Genomic DNA, 24,274 nt, shown 5'->3' with positions numbered 1-24,274 from the left:
TCCATAGGTATGAATGTGAGTGTGAATGGTTGTTTGTCTATATGTGCCCTGTGATTGGCTGGTGACCAGTCCAGGGTGTACCCCGCCTCTCGCCCGAAGACAGCTGGGATAGGCTCCAGCACCCCCCCGCGACCCTCGTGAGGAAAAGCGGTAGAAAATGAATGAATGAATGAATTGAGTATTTTGGTGAGTAATGTAGTTTTAAAGTTAATTGTGTCATCTCATTCATCTAATGTTGGTAACATTGTTATGTGGGATAAGTACGTATAAAAAGAAGTGAAGCTGTGTTACTAGTGTCAAAAGCAAACTTTGCGAACAAGTGAGTAAGCGCATGGCGTCCTACTGCTTTGAATGGGAGTCCACTTACTTCATCTAACTTCCTGTCTACAGTACATTCTTTTTTTTATTCCTCCTTGTTGGCGCTGCAATAAAGCCAAAGCCAAAGACCCAAAAGTGTGTTCTTTTTGGCTTTACTTTTAGAGGGTTTGACCCTGGAAAGAGGTTTCTACAAGGGTAGTGAAGCAAAAGATCAGATGACACATCAAAGGTTGGTGATATTTAGCACTGCCACACGCTAAAATGTCAGTATCGAATGCACTTCAGTGAGAAGCAGCTCGACCTCGACCTTCCACCACATATGACCATCCATCATGGCCGCCCAAGTGTGCCAAGTGTTTCCTAGAAAATACATTTATTTTACATGAAGTCAGTCAAAGTAGCCGTAGACCTCCTCACCATTCTTTTATACTAATAACTTTACTTCTTTTTACATTTGTATGTCAATTTTACATCTCCTCGTCGGCTCCTTCTTTATGTGACCCACACACTTGCACTAAGGTAAGAATTATTATTTATGTTCCTCTTTTGTGTCCATCAAAATCAAACAAATACATTGTGGAAGGAGGACATACGACATTATATACATTATATCTGCTGTACCTACAGCTAGCTAACGCTAATCAAGATGCTAACAGTAGACTATGCTATATTTTAGCTGTTTTAGCTGTTTAGCTAACATCAGCTAAGTCAGGGGAGTCTTTTTAATCAAGGGCCACATACTGAAAAATGTAAAGGCTGATAACTTTGATATTTTGTATATTACAAGAAAAAACTGCATCTCAGCTTTGTTATGTTGGTGAAAAAGTGTATTAGTATGAACGTTGGTCTTATTTTCGACATTTTGACTGTTTCCAATTTATTTTTGTAAATGTTGTTTTTGTTATTATGACTTTATTCCTGTAATATATTCACTTAGACCAACATGGAAATTATGCTGGTCTATGCTGGTCAGTGCTGGTCTATGCTGGTTTAGCTGGTGGACCATGCTGGTGTATGGATTTGCTGGTGGACGATGCTGTTGTATGCTGGATTTACTGGTGGACGATGCTGGTGTATGCTGGATTTACTGGTGGACGATGCTAGTGTATGCTGGTTTCGCTGGTGGACTATGCTGGTGGTTTATACTGATGGACCAGCATAAACCAGCACTGCCCAGCATAGACCAGCTTAATTTCCATGTTGGTCGATGCTGGTGGACCAGCATAATGCTGGCATTCTGGTCTCAAGACCATAACGAAAACACAACTTATGCTGGTATGCTGATATATGCTGGTTTTTCAGCATGGAAAATTATAACTTTTTGCTGAACCTAATTTTCAAAAGTTAGAACATTATTGTTGTGTTTGTTTCTCGTAATAAATGTCCCCTTGTGGGACTAATAAAGGTTGATCTTATGTTATCTTAAACAGCTGATGATCTTCCTACAGCATCTTATCATCTTATGTGTCCAAAAACAAGCACAAAAACATTGTAAAATACTACCAGTAGATACTCAATAAAGTTTATTTTCATTCTCTGGAAGTAATCTTTGACTTCCAAGTCTGTGAAATGATCGAGAACATGAACATTTTTTTTCAAGCTGCTAATGTGAGGTTTTCGTGTTAAACAGTCACATTTGTGAAATTGAGCACATGGTGTTCGGTCCTATTTTGGACTGCATGAATAAAGTTCAACAACCACAAGGAAGATTTTGGCAATGCCGACGACAAGAAAAAGTTTCGTCAGATCGGCACATAAGGCGAAACGCCATGAAAGAAAAAAAACCCAAAATGATAGCTTCTGTTGATGAAGCCAAACTCACGCGTCGCTTTCATCGGGTCACCTAATTATTCCTCCAGAGGTCCAATTAGCTCGACAATGGCGAGGAATGAAGCAAATGGCTGGTCCAGCAAGGAGCCAACGGTTGGCCTTCCGTGGACGCGCTACAAAAGACGCTGGGAGTAAAACGTTTTGGGCGCTTCCATGATAATCGCAAATCCAAACAACAAACACAAAAAAGTTTTCAACATGCCAAACTTCAATAACAATAACGGCGGTGGCACAATGAATGTTTGACAGGACAAAGACGTGGAGCAAAAACACAGCGACGCTAATTTTGAACACTTCTGAAAACACTTCTGTTGTTTCACGCAGGCGGCAAACATACGGCCAGTCCACCACAATATCGCTTATGTAATAAAAGTTATTTTTCCCTTAACAGACTGAACTAGAACATTGAAAAAGAAATACCAAAATGTGACATACTTCTCTGATAGCAAATGAACTCAATACCAAACTTTTTGTATATACTTTTTGACAAGTATTTCATGTTTTATATTGCTGATTAATTGTAGCTTTCCGAAAAATAATGTACATTTGGATGCTTCTGATGGCCACCAGGTGGCAAGTCTGCTTCTAGGAGACTTTGTTTCTTTCCTGATTACGGAGTCACCACAGCGGATCTATTGATCCGCATACTGATTTTGGCTTGATACCCTGACTATGTTCTTCTACCAAAATAGTAAAACTGAGTTGGCCCAACGCTTGGACTTCATCAAACAAAGTGAATATAGTGGAAATTATGCTGGTCAATGCTGGTCAGTGCTGGTCTATGCTGGTTTAGCTGGTGGACCATGCTGGTGTATGGATTTGCTGGTGGACGATGCTGTTGTATGCTGGATTTACTGGTGGACGATGCTAGTGTATGCTGGTTTAGCTGGTGGACCATGCTGTTGGTTTATGCTGATGGACCAGCATAAACCAGCACTGACCAGCATAGACCAGCATAGACCAGCATAATTTCCATGTTGGTCGATTCTGGTGGACCAGCATATTGCTGGTATACTGGTCTCCAGACCAGAACAAAAACACAACATATGCTGGTATGCTAGTCATGCTGATTTTTCAGCAGGGAAAATTATAACTTTTTGCAGAACCTAATTTTAAAAAGTTACAACATTATTGTTTTGTTTGTTTCTCGTAATAAATGTCCCCTTGTGGGACTAATAAAGGTTGATCTTATCTTATCTTAAACAGCTGATGATCTTCCTACAGCATCTTCCCACAGTTGGCCCAACGCTTGGACTTCATCAAACAAAGTGAATATAGTGATGTGAATAAGTCAGCGATTACACCGGTATGAACCACTCCTCTGGCATTTTGATTTTAGAAGTGGAAAGTGCTTAAAAAGTCATACTTTAACGACAGCAAAACATGCTGGGGATTGCGTAATCTGCCCAGGTCAAACATCTTGCAGATTGTGATGTTTTTTGTGTTGATGTGTGTGTGTTGATGTAAAATACCATAGTTCTTGCCAGGCATTTAGAGAAGGATGAAGAGGTGGTTGATCAACAATCAGTTTATTGAAACAAAACAACCATAGTTGGAAAGTAGAAAGTGGTAATTTCCCCCATTCCGATGTAAAATAAAAATGTCCATTTGGTTGGATTCAAGTTAAAGTTTGACACCCCTGTTCTCAAGGGACACAGCAACTGCTATTTAGACTCGTTGAATATGCTTAACATGTGTTATGTGTCTGTCTATGTGTCTTTGTGTTATGTACGTAACAAGTAGTTAACTAATGGAATGGAATGGCCTTTATTGTCATTATATAAGATTTACAATGAGATTGGAGAGCTTCTCCTTTCAGTGCAGTAGTCAAGTTAAAAAAAAGTACCCAAAAAGTAAAAAAGACAATTTAACAAGATATATACAAGATATACACAAGATATCCAGAATATACAAATAGTATTGCACAGGAGCATATGCAGGAGCAGACATAATGCAGATATATTAATTTTAGTGCAATGATAATGTGTCTTAGTGCAAATAATGACTGGTGTATACAGATGAGTAAAGTCACATATGAGTGTATTGTATTGGGTTGTTAAATAACTAAATATGTTTGAGGTAGTAACAGAGGCAGTGATGGAAGTATTGCACATTTGCATTACGCTAATGACCGGGCACGTTGTGATGGAATTAATTGGAACTAATTGGAATTGGTTGTGAATTTTGGTCAAACAATCACTGTCCTCTAATCACTTTGAAAATGGGAATTGAGTAAGAAAAGACATATTTTATCAGATCCCAATGACGTGTTCATTTAGCGGGAAGCTTGTGAGAATTTTATTTGTTAGAAGCTAACATTTTTCAGTCACATTTGCGAGCGAAAATAACCAAAATTTCCTTGCTGTTTTGTTCTAGCGGTTTTATTTATTCGGGTGTGTGCTGGTGAAGGTCTTGAGCTTGAATTTTAATGTCATGGCCAGACTCAACAAACCGACGGTAATTAGCGCTTGTTAGCAGGAGTGCAACCTCATTAGCATAATGTCCATTAATGAGCTGCTAATTGGCAGTGTAAACAATCAGGCAGTGAGGAATGGCAGCATGTGAGGAATGACAACAAGATTTTAACAAAGAAATAAAAAGAATGTTTGGTCAACTTTAACAAAATGAATGACACATGCAGCAGTCGTTATTTTCATACGGAAGCGACCATAGAAGACCTAATGTTAGCAGTGTAGCACATTAGCACACAAATTAAAATACCATGCCCCCTCAAAGTCCTTTTGGAATCCTTCTGTGACCCCGACGTGGCAGAGAAAAGGACACTGATCAAATGAATCCTGGCTGAGCTCAAATGTAATTCATGTGTGTGGTGAATATCAATCATAACGGGTGGGCTAATGTGGGTGCTCCCCCACCACCTCCTCCACTGCTGACATGCTGTCTGTCAAAACTGGAGGTAAAATGAACTGTCAGTCAAGTTTATGTGATTGTTTTCTTTTGTCTTGGGGATGTCGGAGGCTTTGTAAGACATGCTAGCATAACATACAAGTTTGATAATCTTCGACAAATTATTATTATTATTATTATTACCAGTGACTTACTTGATGGCTGGCAGCCATGTTTCTTAGTGATATTGTCCCATAAAGGTGTGTACCAAATTTCATAGTGAGTCAAGCAAACTCTTTTGATCTGTGTGAGAACTTTCAAGTCAATCAGACTCATGAAGTTTGGCGTAATAGCGCAGGCAACAGTCGTGCTGCATGTTTTGGGCACAACAGCACCACAAGGCTGTAGTGGTTGCAAATAGGAACTGCACCTACAAGAAGGAGGTGAATGTAAATCAATTATTCATTCATTCATTCATTTTTCTACCGCTTTTTCCTCACGAGGGTCGCGGGGGGGCTGGAGCCTATCCCAGCTGCCTTTGGGCGAGGGGTACACCCTGGACTGGTCGCCAGCCAATCACAGGGCACATATAGACAAACAACCATTCACACTCACATTCATACCTATGGACAATTTGGAGTCACCAATTAACCTAGCATGTTTTTGGAATGTAGGAGGAAACCGGAGTACCCGGAGAAAACCCACGCATGCACGGGGAGAACATGCAAACTCCACACAGAGATGGCCGAGGGTGGAATTGAACCCTGGTCTCCTAGCTGTGAGGTCTGTGCGCTAACCACTCGACGGCCATGGCGCCTAAATCAATTATTATTATTATTTTAAATATTATAATATTAATATTAAATATGAATAAATAAATATAAATATATTATAAATGTTAATATAAATATTATAAATATAATATTATAATAATATTAAAGATTGTTTTTAATTGGGTGGGGCTTAATATGGGCGGGGCTAACTTAAGAGGTATAGGCCTCCGAAGTCTGCTCTGCTGCTGGGATACAAATCTACTCTCTGTCTTCATAATTACACTGACACTGAGGTTAATTGCCTCATCCTCGTTGCCAAGGCGACATCCTGAAGATCATGCAATGTGCTCCAGAAGGGATGCTCTGACCCAAATAAAGTTCTTCATGAAACAAAAGCTAGGACACTGTCCTGGAAGCAGTGAGCAGAGCTTGTCTGAGCTTGCTTTTATATGGGCGCATCTTGTTAGCACTGTCAGCAAGGGACTCCAAGTCACCACAGAGAATAAAATAAAAAAAAATCAAGTCATATCATATTTGAATTGTTTGTTCGCAGTAACTGACTACACTCTGCCAGAATTCTATGCTATATCCAAACCTCAGAATCTTTCTAACTTCTTACGTCACCCTCTTTGAACTGGATAGTAGCCTTCTAGCTAACAAGCACTTTGATGCATGAGCATCAAAGTAACACTAATCAAAGTATTTTCACTTTTCTTCAAGAAATGTATTTTCTGTTTTTACTTTTAAAGTCACAATGGTATCACTTCCGTACCCCAGAATCAATAATGGTACATTCCCATCAGTTGATCCTCAGTGAACCATGAAGTACCTGACAAAGCCACAAGCCATACATGTTTAAAAAATATATTTTTTTCATTGTTTTATGTGATCTTCTTGTGAAATAGGCATGTTCTCCACAAGAAAGAGAAAACTTCTTTGAACATGGAAGTTCCACAAGTTCATCAAGAATCTGTGAAGATGCTATTAGCAGTATTGCTATCTTACAGCCATTTCTCCAAGCCAATCAGCTGGCCCATGGGCATTATGGGATGGGATGCTGTCCACATCTGACAAACTATTTGTCTCCGTGAGAAGGTGAAGAAACAGATTTCCCGCAGTAAAAATGTCAAACTGTAGTCCAGGCGTCCACCGTCCTCAGGGATGAACAACTAACATTTCATTTAGTGTTTAATAGCTTGTCATAACATGGCTGACACTCTGACGATGTGATTGAATAAACCATTAGCTACTCTCCCCCAGGGGTGGGTGGGGGGGGGGACTCATGAATACTAAGTGTGCCTTTCAGTTTAGCAACAACGTGTCCACCTGTCTGACGACACAGCGACATTCTTATCATCTAGTCCTATATTGTAGCCATGCCATAACGTGATGTCCTCTTCACTGCCCCCTGCTGGATGTGACTGTGACCGAAAGTACAAGTGAGTCAGCGACTTTGATGAAAGGCTTTTGCGAGGGTATCCATCATAACCGAGCAGCCATTTCTATGAGGAGACCAGATCCTAAGTAATTAGATTGGCGGGCGCAGGTCATTAGTCCCCTTCTTGGAAGCTCACGTGATGTGTTGGCAGACCAGAAGTGACGACTATAACAAGCATGAAGGTCAGCATGAAGTTGACGCCACCAAAGAAATGGAAGATGAACAACAATGAGAAATCAGTGGTCCTTGTTGATGCGTGGAGGGCCTGTTTGTGCCTGTTTGTCTTAGCATTCTTTTCGTACTGCTTTAAATATTTTGAATTTACAATACATGATGGTGGACATTTGACACTGGAACAGATGAATTCACTGCTTTGGAAATGAGAGCTACTTGGAACCACCCAACATCATTGTGTGGAGGTCCCATTGGATTTAAGGACTTGAGGGGTGGGGCTTATCTGGTCCCTCCCATTTCAATCCTCATCTGGGGAATCAATTCAGTTCTGAAGTTTTCTTCTTTGCTGCGGCTGCCTTCTTGTTTAGAGACACTTAACCTTTGAGTCCGGCCGGCGCGGTGGGTCCTGCTCTACCGATTAGCCGCTGACGCATCTATCAAGGGATGACAAATGAGCTGTCCTTCCAGATGCCTGATTACTTGACCTTTATTCCACAGCGAGCGGCGAGGGGTGGGGCTCCCTCTGGAGTTAAGTGGCATGGCGGAGGGAAGCGATGGACGCGGTGAACACGAATTAAGAGAGAGGTTATTAAGATTGTCTGCCGCCGGGGCGAGGTAATTGAAATTCTCACATTCCCCCGAAACATGCGGCGACTCGCCACATCAGCTTCAATTTGCAGCAGTGGGGGCTGATGGGAGAAAAAAATGTCCCTTTAGTGGTTCTTCATTGGACATCATTCATTGGACGGCCCCCTTTTTGTCCGCCGCATCATTTGTTCACTTCGTGTCCTTTCTGTCATTACGCAATCTGTATCGTAAACACAGTCGGTTCTACACATGTGCAAAACGCATTTACATCCGTTTGGCCTATTTTTCAGCAGTCACATGTTAGGCATGTGTAATCTATGCCATTTGTCAATCTATTTTACGGCAGAAAAATACATCATCCACACCCAACTACCAAAAAACAGTACATATGGATCAATTATAAGTCCTCTTTTCTGTTTGGCATCCCATGTTTTCTGTTTGTGATGGCTGACACAGTCAGGAGATTGGGAAGACTTGGGTTTGCATCTCCGTCTGGGCATCTCTGTGTGGAGTTTGCGTGTTCTCCTTGTGTGTGCATGGGTTTATTCTGGGTACCTCCCACATTCCAAAAACATGCTTGGTTAATTGGCGACTCCAAATTGTCGCCAATTAACCTAATGTGAGTGTGAATGGTTGTTTGCCTATATGTGCCCTGTGATTGGCTGGCGACCAGTCCAGGGTGTACCCCTAATCTCGCCTGAACTCAGCTGGGATAGGCGCCAGCATACCCCTGCAACCCCAATGAGGATAAGCGGCATAGAAAATGAATGGATGGTATTTCTCTGTTCAGCAAAACTGAGTGGCAAACCCCACAGCTGGGAGACAATTTTCACAAATGAACATTAATTTAGCCTAATCACCGGTTCAGCTTGGATGCGTTTCAACGCAGCACAAAACTTTCCGTGTGGAGGAACTGCCAATAAAACCACATCTTGCATGAACTTGTAAGTAGGTAAGTTTTCCATGATTACCTTGGTCGGTTCCGCTCATGTTTTCTCACTATGTGGACTTTTGAGTTAAATTCGTACCATGATTCAGCATATAAATCTTTTAATAATGGATGCTGCCCTGCATGGGTTTGGCCACCATGATAGGGAGCAGAATCCAGAAACGTCCATGAATTGCTCTAATAGACAGTCCAAAAGCAGTGGCAGAGCTACGGGATTAGCGGTGGCGTTGGCCACGCCTGGTCACTCTCTGGCCAGCCCACTGGCCATCTACACAATTCAGGTATCAACTTAGTGTCATACCTATGTGAGTAACAATAATAAACATTTCAGGCCACACCAATGGATAGAAGCATCTGCATGAGCATCTGCATGCATATGAAGTTTTTGAAGTAATAGTCACTCATAAAATAACCCCTGAATGTATTACACATATGAAGTATTGTTATTGAACATTTATCGTTTGTTCGTTCATTTTCTACCGCTTTTTCCTCACGAGGGTCGCGGGGGTGCTGGAGCCTATCCCAGCTGTCACAGGGCTATTGAACATTTATATTCATACATTAAAAAAACAAACATGTGATGTCACAGAAGTGCTGTTGTAAAAAATAGGCCTGTGCAGAACTGATTCCAGAACAGATTGCGTGATGACACTTGCATTCAGTGCTGCAATAGCCAAACATCATCGCCAACTAGTGGCCTGGCATGCCTATTGCACCATTTTACAGCTCTGTGAACTCAAATAAACTTTTCTTTTCGTTCTGAAGCACACTTTCATTCTATTTGTTCTTCTTCTATGTGTATGACATTTATGTGTTCAACTTCTATGTATCCATATTGTAGATTTTCACATATTTTCAGGTCTTTGATCTATGTAATGTAGTTCTACGTGTCCATATTTTGTGTTCTAGTGCTACTTGTTTACATTCTGCATGTTCGGCTTGTCTGCAGTCTATGTACTCTAGTGCTATGTGTTGATGTCCTGTAGGTCCTTGGTCTATGTGTTCATGTTCTATGCATACACACACTGAGTTCTAGTTCTGTATCTACGTATAGGTTCTACGTGTCCACATTCTATTTGGGAAGTTCTAGGTGGATGTGTTCTATTTGTTCTAGTTGGATAGGTTCTGTTTCGGTATTGTGCTATGTGTTCAGGTTCTATTTATTCTACTTCTATGTGTTTGTATGTCCTATATCCGAGTTCTATTTACTCATTTACATAGTGAAGGAGTGGTTAGTGCACAGGCCTCACAGCTGGAAGACCCAAGTTCAATTCCACCCATCTCTGTGTGGAGTTTGCATGTTCTCCCCGTGCATGCGTGGGTTTTCTCCGGGTACTCCGGTTTCCTCCCACATTCCGAAAACATGCTTGGTTAATTGGCGACTCCAAATTGTTCATAGGAATGGTTGTTTGTCTATATGTGTCCTGTGATTGGCTGGCGCCTCTTGCCTGAAGACAGCTGGGATAGGCTCCAGTACCCCCGTGACCGATAAGCAGTAGAAAATGAATGTGTTATAGCTCTATCTGTTTATATTCTATGTATCCATGTCTTTCCCGTTCTGTGAGACCATGTATTATGCCGTTTCTTTGTTCAGTTCTGCATGTCCAGGTACTATGTGTTCTTGTTCTACGTGCTATGTTGGTTTTCTTTGCGTTATACTTCTATAGTCATGGTCCATATGCCCAGGGTCTTCTATGATGCTGAGCTATGAACAGGTTCTTCTCACATTAAAGGGAAGAAAAGGACCAACACTCAGGTGCGCCATGATCAGGTCTTGCTGTAGAGAGACTTCATCAGCCCTCCCTACCGTACATTCCTCCTCCCCCCCAGGTCTCCTTTGCAGTGAGCAGCAGATGAGAGGATCAACCAGCTGTGAAATGGGCGTGATGATTGCTCAGAGGCCGCTGGTCCATTCTCACACACGTCAACTCTCTAATAGAACTGGAGGAGGAGATTAACCCCCCAAACACTCCCATCGTGTTTAGGCACATTCTGCCAAAAATGAAGGAAATCTATTTGAACTTTTAGTCCAACTTTTCCTCTCATGTAACTTCATGAAGTCATCAGTGTCAATGAAAGTCAGCATTGTTATTAGTGTTTAAAGCTTTGTATGTCTTATTGCACTCCGGTTTCCTCCCACATTCCAGAAACATGCTAGGTTAATTGATGACTCCAAATTGTCCATAGGTATGAATGTGAGTGTGAATGGTTGTTTGTCTATATGTGCCCTATGATTGGCTGCCAACCAGTCCAGGGTGTACCCCGTCTCTCGCCCGAAGACAGCTGGGATAGGCTCCAGCACCCCCCGCGACCCTCTGAGGAAAAGCGGCAGAAAATGAATGAATGAGTGAATGTCTTATTGCTGCAAATCACATAATTAGCATTATTATTAGCATCATTACCTTAGAACAGGCAGGAAAAGGAAGAGATTTCAACAATAGTAACATGGGCTGGTAGTTCTTGTATAAGTGGGATGTAATACTAGATAGTAATTTTTTTGTAATTGTTTTTTAGAATGTGCCACATGCCAGTTATGAGCTACAAATGGTACCCAGTCCCACACTTTAGACACCCACACCAATATCGAACACTTTTCCAGACAAGGAGACATCTACACCGGTACCTCTATAGTCAAAGAGCCTTGGGGTGGTTGTATTAGAAATAGATTCTGTTTAACATTCTCAGCGGTGAGCAAAGATGGAGGATCATCAGAGGTCACAGGGTGTCAGCGTGGCGAAGCCAGCGAGGAAGAGGTGGACTGCAGGCTCCAGGGCGCTTGTCTTATTAGCGCCTCATTAAGGTTGGCGCCGGCCGCAGCAGGCAAGCGCTAATTAATTACTACCTGGCGACGGCTGGCCTTCTGATTGGTTCATTAGTGTCCTGTCAGTCAACGAGGCTAGGGCCAGCTTGTTGTTAAACAGGAACCATGAAACGCCTGCTCTGTTGGCTTGTTAGCGAGTCAATCAACACAGATGCTCAGTTAACCAATGTGAGACACATGAGAGGTCAGAGGTCATGACAGTCAAAGTGGAGTTGATCACAATTAAAATATATTGTAATATTTGATCATAATACATGCATCACATGTCACATTTTGCTTTACTTTTTATTTCAGACCAGTAGCCCATATAAAGGGGAAAGAAAATGATAAAAATAAATGACATAAGAACTTTAAACATTCATTCATTCATTTTCTACCGCTTATCCTCATGAGGGTCGCAGGGGTGCTGGAGCCTATCCCGATTGTCTTGTGTACTGATCAATACTTGAACATTAAATGGCAACTATCTTTTCTCTATCCACCCTGTTTATGTTCCTAGCTTCTGGAAGGCCTCATTAATGGAATAAAAAATGGTATATTATTAAACTAAATCAAATTATTTCTTCTTTCAATGCGACCTAGCTATTTTGGTGCTAAAACCCTTGCAAAAAAAATGAAAAAGAAGCCAACAGTATTCCATTTTCATAACTGACAATATTGTTATTGTAGCAGCTAACATGAAAAACTATTTCTATCTGTCAGACTAGTACAATGGCTCACTAGAAGAGTCAATAGCTCTCAATTTCGCTATGAAGACTCAACAAGATGCTTGATTGCTGCAGCATTTTTTACCTGAGGACTGGAACACATGTCTTGTGCTGGAAGACACAGCCATCCTAAGAAGAACGAACATTGTTGCTGTTGTTGATGGAAGTAGCATAACTTCCTGGGCTAAATCAGTGCACCTAGGAAAGAAGTTTCAGTCATGTTTTATATCAAACTATCAAACTACTGCAAGATACTCTAAGTATTACATGTTGTCATCAAAGTACTTGTTAATGCATGATCACAACATGTATATCAAACTTTTTCAGGCTTTTTTAAGAGGGCTTTGTACAGTAGGTCCCAATTGCGTGCAGTGTTGGCCAGCTAATACTAATTCGCTTTTATGCACAGAAAAGGGAAATAAATATGTGCTCATGGTTCACATAAGGATTGTGGATGATGGGCAAAATTCCAAAAAACGGGCCCGGAGTAGGGCGACTTTTGGAGATAAACTGATACGACTAAGGCACCAACACCTAAGGCACCACCACCACCTGGTGGTCAGAAATAGAAGTACATTCCAGTAACCAAATTGTCTTTTTTTCTAATAAGAAAACTGTTAACTGTATCTCTCTCTTTACATAAATGATTAGAATCTAATGCAAACACTATGAACCTCTATGTATCATATTGACAATTCATTCATTTCCTCATGTATTATACAGCAACCTTTTCATTCATTCATTTTCTACTGCTTATCCTCCCGAGGGTCGCAGGGGGTGCTGGAGCCTATCCCAGCTGTCTTTGGGCAAGAGGCGGGGTACACCCTGGACTGGTCACCAGCCAATCACAGGGCACATATAGACAAACAACCATTCACACTCACATTCATACCTATGGACAATTTGGAGTCACCAATTAACCTAGCATGTTTTTGGAATGTGGGAGGAAACCAGAGTACCCGGAGAAAACCCACGCATGCACGGGGAGAACATGCAAACTCCACACAGAGATGGCTGAGGGTGGAATTGAACCCATGTCTCCTAGCTGTGAGGCCTGAACGCTAACCACTAGACCGCCGTGCAGCCTACACATTCATTCATTCATTCATTCATTTTCTACTGCTGGAGCCGATCCCAGCTGTCTTCGGGCGAGAGGCGGGGTGCAGCCTATACAGCAACCTGATATTATTAATATCAATAGCAATTTTTAACCTGAATATCAAAGTATATGTTTATCTGTGGTGGGCCGTTACAAATAAAATGGACTCCAACCGACATACAGTCAAACAGAATGACAGTCTTAATCATGGTCCAAACCAAAAGACACACATAAAAGTTAACACACAACAACTATGTACGTAACAACAACTAAAAACACAAATACGTAACTTTCAACTCCTTACAAAGTGACTACAAACCGAGTTGGCTACAACTACAATATGGAGACATATGAGTAAAAGATGGCCTTTCATAGATTGCAATATTTTGCCATTTAAGAATGCTCCGATCAGGGTGTTATGCCGATCATCCAGAACTGAAATAGGCTGATCACATGGATTAATTATACATTTTATATTTATGAGTGCTATTGGCCTCTGCTGCTCTCGGCCGATGAATTCCGTAAATTTTCGGGTTACTAGCTTTGCCGTCTGACACACATAGTGTGGGCGAGTGTTAGCCACATGGTTGCATTAGCTACCGGTTGATGTTTGATGTGAGCCTCTAAAACTCATCATACTTCATCAATTGTTGTTCTTCAAAGGGGACCTATTATGCTTTTTCCACTTTTCTGACCTATAAATGTAGTTAGAATGTTACATTCTTGTGCTAATTGATGCCATAGTTTCAGATAATGACGTTTGTGCATTTGAGCCTTGAAAGAGGTTTGAGAAGGTTCAAAACACTCGGTTTCAGAAGGTGTGGTAAAACTGCCCCTTTGTGATGTCACAGAGGAGCGGTTTCATTATATGGCCGTGGCTATAAGACTGTTAAGACGTGGCTGTTTACTTGCTAGCAATGACTTGTATGTGAAAGGCGCATTTGTTTACAATACCTAAAGACACCATCATTAGGCAAAAGTGGTTGGAGTTCCTGATTCCCAGCCAGCACTTGAATCTGTCAACGGCATTTCACACTGGACTGGACTTTCCAGTGTTACTCAGTCAGAAGACAATGAGTCTTCAGAGGGGGGCTATTATTGTCCCCCAGAGTATAACATTTTCATATGTAAATTTGGCTGGTTATTTTTATTTTTTTTAAGAAAAGGTAAAGCAGCAAACACAGTCAGTGATTCAATACATATTTTAATTTTTCAGTGTTTTTAGTATAAAAAAATGCCAGCAAGTCAGCTGGTTTCCACTCCCATTAACTATTACTTTTTTATTCCCAGAAAACCAGCTAATGTACCAAAGCTATTTACACACAACAACCATATATCCAAGGTGGGGAGTAGGGGAAAAGGAAGTCTACCCATCACTATACCGTATATCCTTTTCAAAATAAAAGACACACACTATTACCTCAGCGCTAGTTGAAAAAGAAAAAAGGAGCTGAGGAAGAGGAGTGTGCCTCAGCTATTTCCTCACTATAGTCTCTCTATAAAGTGATGCATATACATGATCTGCTTTACAATAAATAAGCACAGGCACATTCTTCTCTATCCTGCAGCTGGAAAAGACCATTTGTGATGTTTTACTGAAGACATGAATGCCCCACGATGCGCACGCACAAACACACATACACACACACACACAAAAGGCCCAAAAACACTACTCCAAAAGTTAAAATAAAAATCATGAGGAAATGGTGAGAGGCAGATATTTTTTTTGGTTTTGTTGTGAACGACACGCCGTTTTGAAACTACGATCGCATCTCTATAGATTTCTTATAAATATGTACAAACAAGTAGTCCTGTAAAAAACAACATTCATTATAAAATAAAAACAAAATTAATGCCATAAATGAGAAGTCATAGCTTGACCAGTTAATAACTTACAAAAGAAGGAAAAAAAAGTCTGTTACAGTATGAAAGATAGCACCAGCGGAAGACCGCGTTTGAATGAACGAGTGAGGGAGTGAATAAATTAGTGTCAGGCCATGTTCGCTTTATTTACACGAGCTGCTGCCCTCCCCACACACACACACACACACACACATTGTCGTGGCAGTGATATTGTTGCAGCAGCCTTGCAGCACATGTGAAGAAGTCGGAGGTCAAATTGACACATTCAGTCGCCACGGCCTTACTTTTCTTTTAATGAGTCTTTCTCCTGCCAAGCGAATCGTGTCATTGCATAGCTCTTTGACAAAACAACGATGGTGGCTACAGTATTTCAGAAGGGAACATTGTGCGTATGAGGCACGTCTCTGCGGCATTCCAAACCAAACGCTGACGAGACAACGGAGAGCGAGAATGATGAATGACGATGGCATTCAGTCGTCACTCTGTTCTAGCCCACTGACGCCATTCAGGTGGTTCATAGCACGGTCGAAGGCGAGCTGCACGGACTTCTGCAGGCTGGAGCGGCGAGACTCCAGCAGCTTAAGCCTGTCAAGTGTCTGATCGATCCCGAAGGGAGCCATCTTGGATCTAGGAAGCCATTGCCTGATGAGAAGGAAACAAGAGGCATGATGACGGATTTTCAGTCTGATATGAAGTCAGGACCAATTGTTTTGTTGTGCTAGATCAATGAGACTTCTTCAACAAACATGGACCTCCATTGTGACTCGTCAGGTTGCTCACCAGCTGCGCTTGCTGTCGAAGAAGTGGACGAGGAAGAGTTTCTCTGCGGACCTGAACTGCATCCGCTCTCCGACTCGGAGCACGTCCTGTGGTGGGTGAGGAAGTTCCGCCCCGTTGTACCGGGGCCTCGTCCTCCGTGCTCGGGGGTCCATGATCTGGGGAGACATTGAAAAGTGGGACAGAGTGAGCAAGCTTGGGAGTCCAAGGTGGAGGCCGCAGAGGAGGAGGAGGAGAAGTCCACATCTGGAGGAACAAGCATGCAGACACTCTGGAGCAAAGCATCACGACGATCTGAAGGTTCCCGCAAGGCCGTGGCAACTAATCACAAGCTACAGCACGCACAATGGCACAGGGGCTGATGGGTAATGACACATGGTGGCACAGAGTGGCTGACACTCACTCACCAAGGCGGGATAGGAGGGATATCCACTACATTTAGCCCAAACTAGCTTAAGAGGCTCCAGAACAAATGGGAAGGCAGCGGAGGGCTTCCACACCTCTACAGGAACAACACAAGTCAATTACGAAGGATTCACTGCAACAACACACGAGCACACCACATACACTCAGAGGAAGGATGCTGACTTGACAAGGGGTTTCAAGAAGACGTTAACTTTCATTGAGAGGAACAAGCTGGAATTTCACCTTTAACCTTCACTCCAACCGAGCGAGCTTCTTCATTGTATAACTGTGGTAAATATTTCCAGAAATCGCATCTCCCTTTGTCTGAATTATTCTTGTCAGTCTGGTCAATAGCGAAGGAAAGAGCTGAGCAGTTCCAGCCTGCCACACACTCATCAGGTATCACTCCGTGCTCCACCCACCTGACGAGACTTTTACGGCCCTGCTCAACTCGGCGTTCTCAGTGCAGGACGTCAGACTACTTTTGTCGTCCACGGTGTTGCGTCGAGCCACGGCCTGCCGCCCTTTGGCATTTTTCGGAACAACAACAGTGCTGAAACAAAAGGGATGGGTTCTGTGTCAGTTGTGAGACCCCATGGACCAGAGAAGCAGACAAACATGCAAGGGGGGGTTGGAGTTGTTGTGGGTGGTTAGGTGACAACTCACCTGGTTCCTGATAGAACGCTGCCAGCTGAAGAGATGCTTGACTCGGAGGCGCAGCGGCGGCGAGGCTCCAGTAGCCGAGGTGGTGAGACATCCTCCTCTTCCTGTTCCACCACAAAACCGTTGGTGATCCCTGCAGAGACATAAAAAGAAACAAGTGTTGGGCTCCTTGTTGGAACAGTTTTTGGACATGTTTTCAGGAGGGTATACCTGTGCCCAAACGCTTGATTGGCGACTCTTCATCTTCCTCACAGTCGACACTGCCACTCCTCGGTCTCTTCTTCGGCAAGAGGAGCGTCTCCAGTCGAGGAATAACCACAGACAGGAATGTTTTGGCCCCCAGTGGTGGCAAAGGGGACACCTCTGGAATCTTGGGAGGTTTCTGTGGACTGGTGCTTTTGGATTTCCGAAAGAGGACGTTAGTCCTTCGGTTGCTGGCGCCAGAGGCTTCGTTGGGAAAGTTGCTGTTGGGGAGCAGCGAATCAGGGAGGTGTCCATTGAGCTTGTCATGGGGCACTGAGGTAGTTGAGGTAGACGTGCCATTGCTATCCAGTTCCATGGGGGCGTGGTCCACGGGCTTTAAGGAGGGTGGCTCTAAGTTTGTGGGCAGGGCTTCTTCTGGCTGTGACGATGATAGCAGCTCTAAAGTTGGAGGGGTTGAGTTCTCTTCTAGGGCACTGGAAGATGCTGGAGGTTCAGGTTGTGGTTGCTCTGCTGGCTGGGTGAGGGCTGGATCATGCGACGGGTTCAGTTCTGATGCCGTGGGTCGTGGTGGCGCATGAGATGCCTTCAGACTTATTTCACTACGAACCTCCATGATGGTCTTCTTGAGCAGTTTGAGCCTCTTACTGCGTGATGGACTGTTCTTCATCGCCTTACTCAGGTCCAGCTTCTCCAGCAGCTCCTTTAGCTGATCCTCCAATGGGGTCAGCTGGCGGTAGGCGGGGCTCAGGAGGCGATCCACTAGTCCCATAAATCACAAGGGTCTATATCTTACAAATTCTTCAACTAAACCATATTTGACGCTATTTGATGCTAAAAGGACTTACCTTCCTCCCAGGAGAAAGGAGGGGGTGGCTCTATTTTCGGTGCCTCAGCCAGAAGCAATCCGCTGGGGAAGTCGAAGCCGATTCTCTCTGCCTCTTTGCGGGCCCTGCGGAGGATGGCCCCCCCATGTTCCTGCATCCTCTGAGCCACCCTGTAGAAGAACGTGTCCTTGGCGTTGTACTTCATACAGTTGGCAATGATGAGGTTGAAATCGGCCTCAAACTCATCCAGACTGCGGTAGCAGTGGCTGTCGATGTGCTTCCTCATGGTGGAGAAGTCCATGGGGTTCTTGATGTGGTCCAAGTAGTCCGGCACCTGCAGAATGGGTTCAGCCATGATGAAGCAGTTGACATCATGAAGTTAAGTTGAGGTCATTGGGATGGGGGTGTTGTTCCTGACCTCCTTGGTGCTGACGGGCAGAGCGAAGACGTTGTTCTGATCCTTTTCCTGCAGCTGACTGAGCACTGCTCTCAGCAGGATGTTGAAGGGGGTCAACTGGACCTCTAGCACTGATTGCTGCAGCTTCATCTGAAGGAACACATTATGTCACTACATAAAATAAGAGCGGACGGCATGATGGCCCAGTGTGATCTTCTGTGATATTATGATGGTGCAGGGACTCTACCTCCTCCCTCTTAAGCTTCTCTCGCTTCCTGATGAGCTCCAGCAGCAGGCGAGCTCGCTCCAGGTCATGTCGGAGGCGATGCCACTCCTTCAGCTGCTCCTTCAGTGCCTGGTTGGCTTCTGCACGATCCTGAAGGAAGCACATGGAAGGAACCCGTTGAAAAGAATACGTCGACAGAGAAGGTGATATTACCTAAAACAGACATGTCTCTGCGTGACTCACCGCCTGCCTGGACTTAGGCACCTGCGGGTTTGCCTGCAAGCGCCGGATCAGCGGCACGTTGTTTCTGGACTGCCTTTTCAGGACCCAGTAGCTCAACACCTGCTCAGCAAAAGGACGCTTCCTCTGAACAGCTACCTGGTTCAAAATGGTGTCGAAACTGCCGCAAAGAGAGATACATTCATCACAACACTGGATATCACATGGTGGAAAGACTTCTAATGTGCTGAGGAAAAAAAGTAAAAAAAGTGGAGAGTTCAAGTTTCAGAAATACGGAGACTTTGGGTTGTTGGGCGACATTTTTAGATACCTGTATCAATCCTTCTGTTGATAAGAAAATGACGTATACCGGTAGCAATTATATTTTCAGACAGAGTCAGAGTTGATGACATGTTTTCCCTGTGACTGCACACCATGGCGCACTGTATTGATGCTTCATATCTAGCACTGCACTAGCATGGTCCAGCAACAGTGGAGAAAGAGGACCAAACAACAAAACAACCAAAAAAAAAATAATAATAATACATTTTATTTATATTGCACTTTACATTACAGAAATCTCAAGAGAAAATGAGAGTCTATAAACAAACAAATTGTTGCTAAACGCAGCGTTACCTCCGTATTATGGAAATGGTTTTGTTTTCGATAGAGCAGATGGAGAACAGCCGTGAAGTAGCAAAGTGACTCAACCATATATTAGCTACACGGTCCAATACATAACTACCGACTGCATTTTTTTCCCAGAGGGGAAACCACACATGAAAACATGGAAGGTGAGTTGAAGGAGTTTCTCTGGGAATGGAACTTAGATGAGAAGAAACAAGTGTGTGAACTACTGATAGTTGATCTAATGTTGTGAAAGAAGCTCCCCTCAACAACTGGCTTGCTTTGGACATACTGTCTACACAGTGCCATAGGTAAGCTTCATTATTTTTTGGGTTAAGGTTTTTTAGTTTTGTATACAAAACTCTGTATATAAGTATTTAATTGTTAATTAACATATATATGTTTTATTAAATTATTATGAATTTCATTATATATCTGATATATCACAAAAACATATAACCCAATCCTATTGACAATGCATGACAGACTCGCCTACCTTGAAGCAGTGATGCTGGGCCCAGATGTGCTAGGAGCCTCAGGATCAGGTTCAGGTTCTGGCTCCCCTCGTTTACTCCTCTTCTTTTGCCAGGACTTTGCCCGAATCTTGCCTCGCCTGTTGCTCTTCTTGTGGCAGGCGCCATTTTTCGGGTGCGGCTGCTCGTAGATGTTGAGCGGTCGGCGGTCACAGCCTTCGGGTGTGTGGCTGCAGCAGTAGGCTGTCTTTTTCACTGAGAAACTGGTGGCACCAGACGTTGTCACTTCCTTTACGGGCTCCATTTTCATGAAAAGGCCAGCCTTCTGCGCACAGCTGACGTGAAAGGCAGTGTAACAGTTCATCTTGTCGCACTGGATACATGCCCCCGCCCCTTTCTCCTTACATAGGTAGCATGTCAGTTTCCAGCGGGCGGGCGGGATGTTGCGTACGCCGTCAATGGGCTCGATGAATACTGTATCGGAGAAACCAACCTCGGGCACCCACAGGGCACATGCCACGTGGCCCCACCGGTCATCATCAGTCTTCTTTAAGGCGCCACCTCGGTTGGGGCAAAAGATGCACTTGGCGGGCTGTGATGGACATTGAAGGCAGGGGCGGCACAGCCACTGGCCTTCCGGGATGTACGGCACGCCATAACACTCCTGATGTACTGCAATGTTGCAGGAGTCGCAGAAGAGGATCACATTACTGTCGGCTCCGTCTCCATCCATGCAAATGCAGCAGACAGCGTCCTCGTCAACCAGTGACTGCAGGTCGCTCTGACCCTGTGTGGCCAAGTACGATTCCTTCTCAAAGCGGTCCATAAGGAACTCAAAGAGATTGTTGGACACCTGGCTGATGCCCTCACTCTTCCTCTTCTCGTTGAGGATCTCCAGCCAGGCATAGTCCTCCTCGTCCATGTCATATTCTACCTCCTCATCCAGCTCCTCCGCTGTCCGCTCTGTGTACTTGTAGTACACCGCAGGCCTTTTTGGAACCACCGGTAGATTGTACTCCACTGTTCTAACTTTAGGTTCCAGCAGGCCACTGGGGCTGGTATGGCTGTCACCGGGTGGTGGCGTCAACGTTGCATTCTTCTTCTGCTGGTTGTTTTTGAGGCGCACAGACCGCACCAGGACCTGCTGGGGCTTCTCACTGTTTTCTTTGTTGCTGTTGCACTCCATGATCTCCTGAGCCGTGGGGTCGTCATCGGTGATGATGTCCAGCTTGTCATAGATGCTCAGTCGGTGGACACGGCCGTCCACTTCCAGTTCCACCATCCGCTGAGCCTGCGCGTATGTCAGGGTCTCCCGGTTGGGTGACGGTTTGATGGGTGAAGACTCCCTTTTCAGCGCCGCTGGGCGCTGATGTCGCGCTTTCTTCTTCATGCTGACTCCGTGAGAATGCTGGGAAGCAGAGGAGTACTGGTGAGTGAATCTGTGGCCTAGTAGCAAGCACACAGTGAAGCAGACATATCTGAGATCACCATCAGCTTTACTATTGAGGGCTTAGGGGAGGGGGCGTGTCTGTAACCATAGGAACTGTTCAGCTGTGTGCATTTGCAACACGGATCAGTGTTGTTCTTACACCTGGACGACAATGACCATAAATTCCTAACACTCGGGTTTCCTCTGTGAAACAGGAAATCCTTGTTGCCTTTGCATCCTAGTTCCTTCATTAAAGTATGTTTTTTCTCTGCAGTGCAGAGGCTCGTTCGATTTCAGGTCTCCAGTCTGCGACTAAATGGTCACATTTTGTGAGTAAAATATGAGACATTGAGGCAAATTTTTATCTACTTTAGAATGCAAACCATATAAAAGTAATGATCAATGTTTGTGATCGCTCACATTTCAATTGCATTCGACTTTGCAATTGACTTTTCTACCATCATTATGTCCACAAAATAGCATAAAGATAATGACCACACATTTTGAATGTTTAAGCAGGACAGATTTCTAACAGAAGGGGTTTTTTTCAATAAAAATCAATAAAATATTATTGAACATTTTCCTATATATTAGTATTACTCTAAACCAGGCATTTAGACAATTACACAATTAAAGCAAAGATTAGATTAGATTGTACTTTATTTATCCCACATTGGGGAAATTTGGTGTTACAGCAGCAGAAGGATACAAGCACACTTAAACTAATTCTCCCATGAAAAAAATATGATATACATATTAACAATGTACAATAAACCAACCCAATAAAGTGTCCCTTATTTATTTTTGCGGAAGTTTGCAACCCTTCCAGTTAATTTGCTGATATTATTTATTGACTATTTTTTTGTTGCTGACTAACTTCTGCTCCACACTTCAGCCCAGTAGTTGGCAGTAATGCACAAATTACATACTTTGCCAACTGACACCTGTAATAAAAGAAGGCAAACACCAAAGAAGAAGAAAGCGGGCCAATGTGTGTGGAAAATGTGGTGGTATTGGAGTTAATGGCATTTATCAGTAATAAAGTGAAAAAAGGAAATGTGAATGTTTTGCGATTTTAGTGTGCGCCCCTACATTTTCTGCCTGCACTCCGAATTTTTTAAGTTAGAAGCCATTGTGTCCCTAGTATAAAAAAAGTTAGTAGGGAGCTCAGACTTTCTTTGGCCGAAAGTTTTTTTTTTTAAACAAAATTTTGTCCTGCTTTAGTTTTCAAATAGTGGAATAAATCCAAGTCAATCAAATGCATTACAATTATAGCAAAGGACTATTGAGTGAAACAAAAAGAAAACATGGGAGGCGATAACTTTAAAATGACAGACAATCGAGCAAGACCAATTTCAGTTCAGCATCTTGTTCTGAATTCACACATAAATGAAACAGGTCATAAACGCAGTGTCAGTCACATGGTACAGTCATGGTCGGCTTCTGAGGTTGTGTGCATGATTGACTACAATCCTCAGTACTTTAGGTGCCGGATGTGCCCTAGATCCCCAGACCCCAAATTCATAACAAATGCCTAGTGTATTGTGAGCAGTGGTCTGGAAGCCTGGAGGGGTGGATTTATGTTACTCCTCATCATGCCCTGGTGTTTGCATTTGTCTCAACATCAAGGCCTTAAAATAAATTGGAAAAGTGTATTTCCGTGCTGTAATTCTGAATAATTCTACTGGTAACTTTAAAGCATTGTTCAGTGAAGTTGCAGTGAGGTGTCAGCTGAATGTGGAGCAGAGACGTTGACATTCTGGCTGGATGAATGAAACAAAGACACCGGGAGCACAGCACCTTCACACCGACTACAGCGAGCCTCCGAGCAGCTCATTCAACTCGACTGCAGCTGCTGATCTTTTCTGACTGGCTGTGGTCAAGCGACTGGTAGCAGTGGCTAACGTCCGCTCTGCTAACGTACACCGCAAAAGAGGTTTGGGCGAAATTGTCGCTGCGCTCGTTTTTCGTCCCATGTTCAATTGCAACGTATTTGCAGACGAGTTGATTGCGTGTTTTATAAGATGAAAAGTCAATGCAAATGTTTTGAAAGACGCTTTAGGACACCACGTCCAGAGTTAGCTTGCTTGCTACGATTAGCCTGCAAGGAGTAGAGGGGGAGGAAATATGGCGTCTAACACATCAAGAAAACTGCCTGGGCTTTCAAAGTTGTTACATTCTCAGATATGTGTGGTATGTTTTTAACTACAACCACGGGTACTGTCACTGGCTGTATCATTTAAAGAACGATTTACCAGCACTGTTGAACTTACCTCAGTATTTTCAAGAACTGGGCTTATAAGAGGAGCAGCAGCAATGGCGGCGCGGCCTGCGGAGCGAAGCGGCAGTTAAATCCACATCCAGTCCGCTCGTCAAACGGCTGCCGCGGTTCGCGCTGAACCGAATGAACAGTGAAGGTGGCCGGCGAGTATCCAGGGCGACAGAGACGTTTTGGAGGAGTACAATTCCACCGGAATGGATCTCGTTACAGACCGTTGCAGTGCTCCGCCGCTCAGGCCGAGCTTGTCTTCCCCAACAACAATGCGGCTGTTACGCCTTGCGTCATGACGTCACGCGTACGAACCCAAACCAGGAAGTGAAGACCAGGCAGTTCCACAACAAT

The 24,274-nt window shown here is 43.6% G+C and overlaps 1 protein-coding gene across 2 annotated transcripts; it reads right to left on the bottom strand.

The window, feature by feature from the left end:
- Positions 1 to 14,728: 14,728 nt before the first annotated feature.
- Positions 14,729 to 24,228, bottom strand: LOC131131244 (bromodomain-containing protein 1-like). Of its 2 annotated transcripts, XM_058075754.2 has the most exons (12): positions 23,925 to 24,228; positions 20,246 to 21,630; positions 19,147 to 19,303; positions 18,925 to 19,053; positions 18,699 to 18,827; positions 18,302 to 18,614; positions 17,463 to 18,215; positions 17,256 to 17,385; positions 17,012 to 17,142; positions 16,592 to 16,686; positions 16,188 to 16,342; positions 14,729 to 16,049 (listed from the first exon to the last, which is right to left on the bottom strand). In XM_058075754.2, the coding sequence occupies exons 2-12, from the start codon at positions 21,610 to 21,612 to the stop codon at positions 15,878 to 15,880; spliced, it is 3,531 nt and encodes a 1,176-aa protein (XP_057931737.2). In that variant the 5' UTR covers positions 21,613 to 21,630; positions 23,925 to 24,228; the 3' UTR covers positions 14,729 to 15,877. The 2 variants fall into 2 exon arrangements, with proteins under 2 accessions (XP_057931737.2, XP_057931736.2); XM_058075753.2 differs by lacking the exon at positions 16,592 to 16,686 and having other exon boundaries at positions 15,887 to 16,049; positions 23,925 to 24,226.
- Positions 24,229 to 24,274: the final 46 nt, after the last annotated feature.

The sequence above is a fragment of the Doryrhamphus excisus genome, linkage group LG1 (genome assembly GCF_037039965.1).
Source record: "Doryrhamphus excisus strain RoL-2023G ecotype Guam linkage group LG1, RoL_Dexc_Guam_v1.1, whole genome shotgun sequence".
NCBI lineage: Eukaryota > Metazoa > Chordata > Actinopteri > Syngnathiformes > Syngnathidae > Doryrhamphus > Doryrhamphus excisus.
Note: the sequence above shows the minus strand (reverse complement) of the source record. Positions and strands in the feature narration are given on the sequence as shown.

Coding starts and splice junctions, on each gene's coding strand:
- LOC131131244 (XM_058075754.2), bottom strand. CDS start 21,612: ATGAAGAAGAAAGCGCGACATCAGCGCCCAGCGGCGCTGAAAAGGGAG. Junction 19,054..19,146: donor TGCCTAAGTCCAGGCAGGCG/GTGAGTCACGCA, acceptor TGCTTCCTTCAG/GATCGTGCAGAAGCCAACCA. Junction 17,143..17,255: donor AGCGTTCTATCAGGAACCAG/GTGAGTTGTCAC, acceptor CTTTTGTTTCAG/CACTGTTGTTGTTCCGAAAA.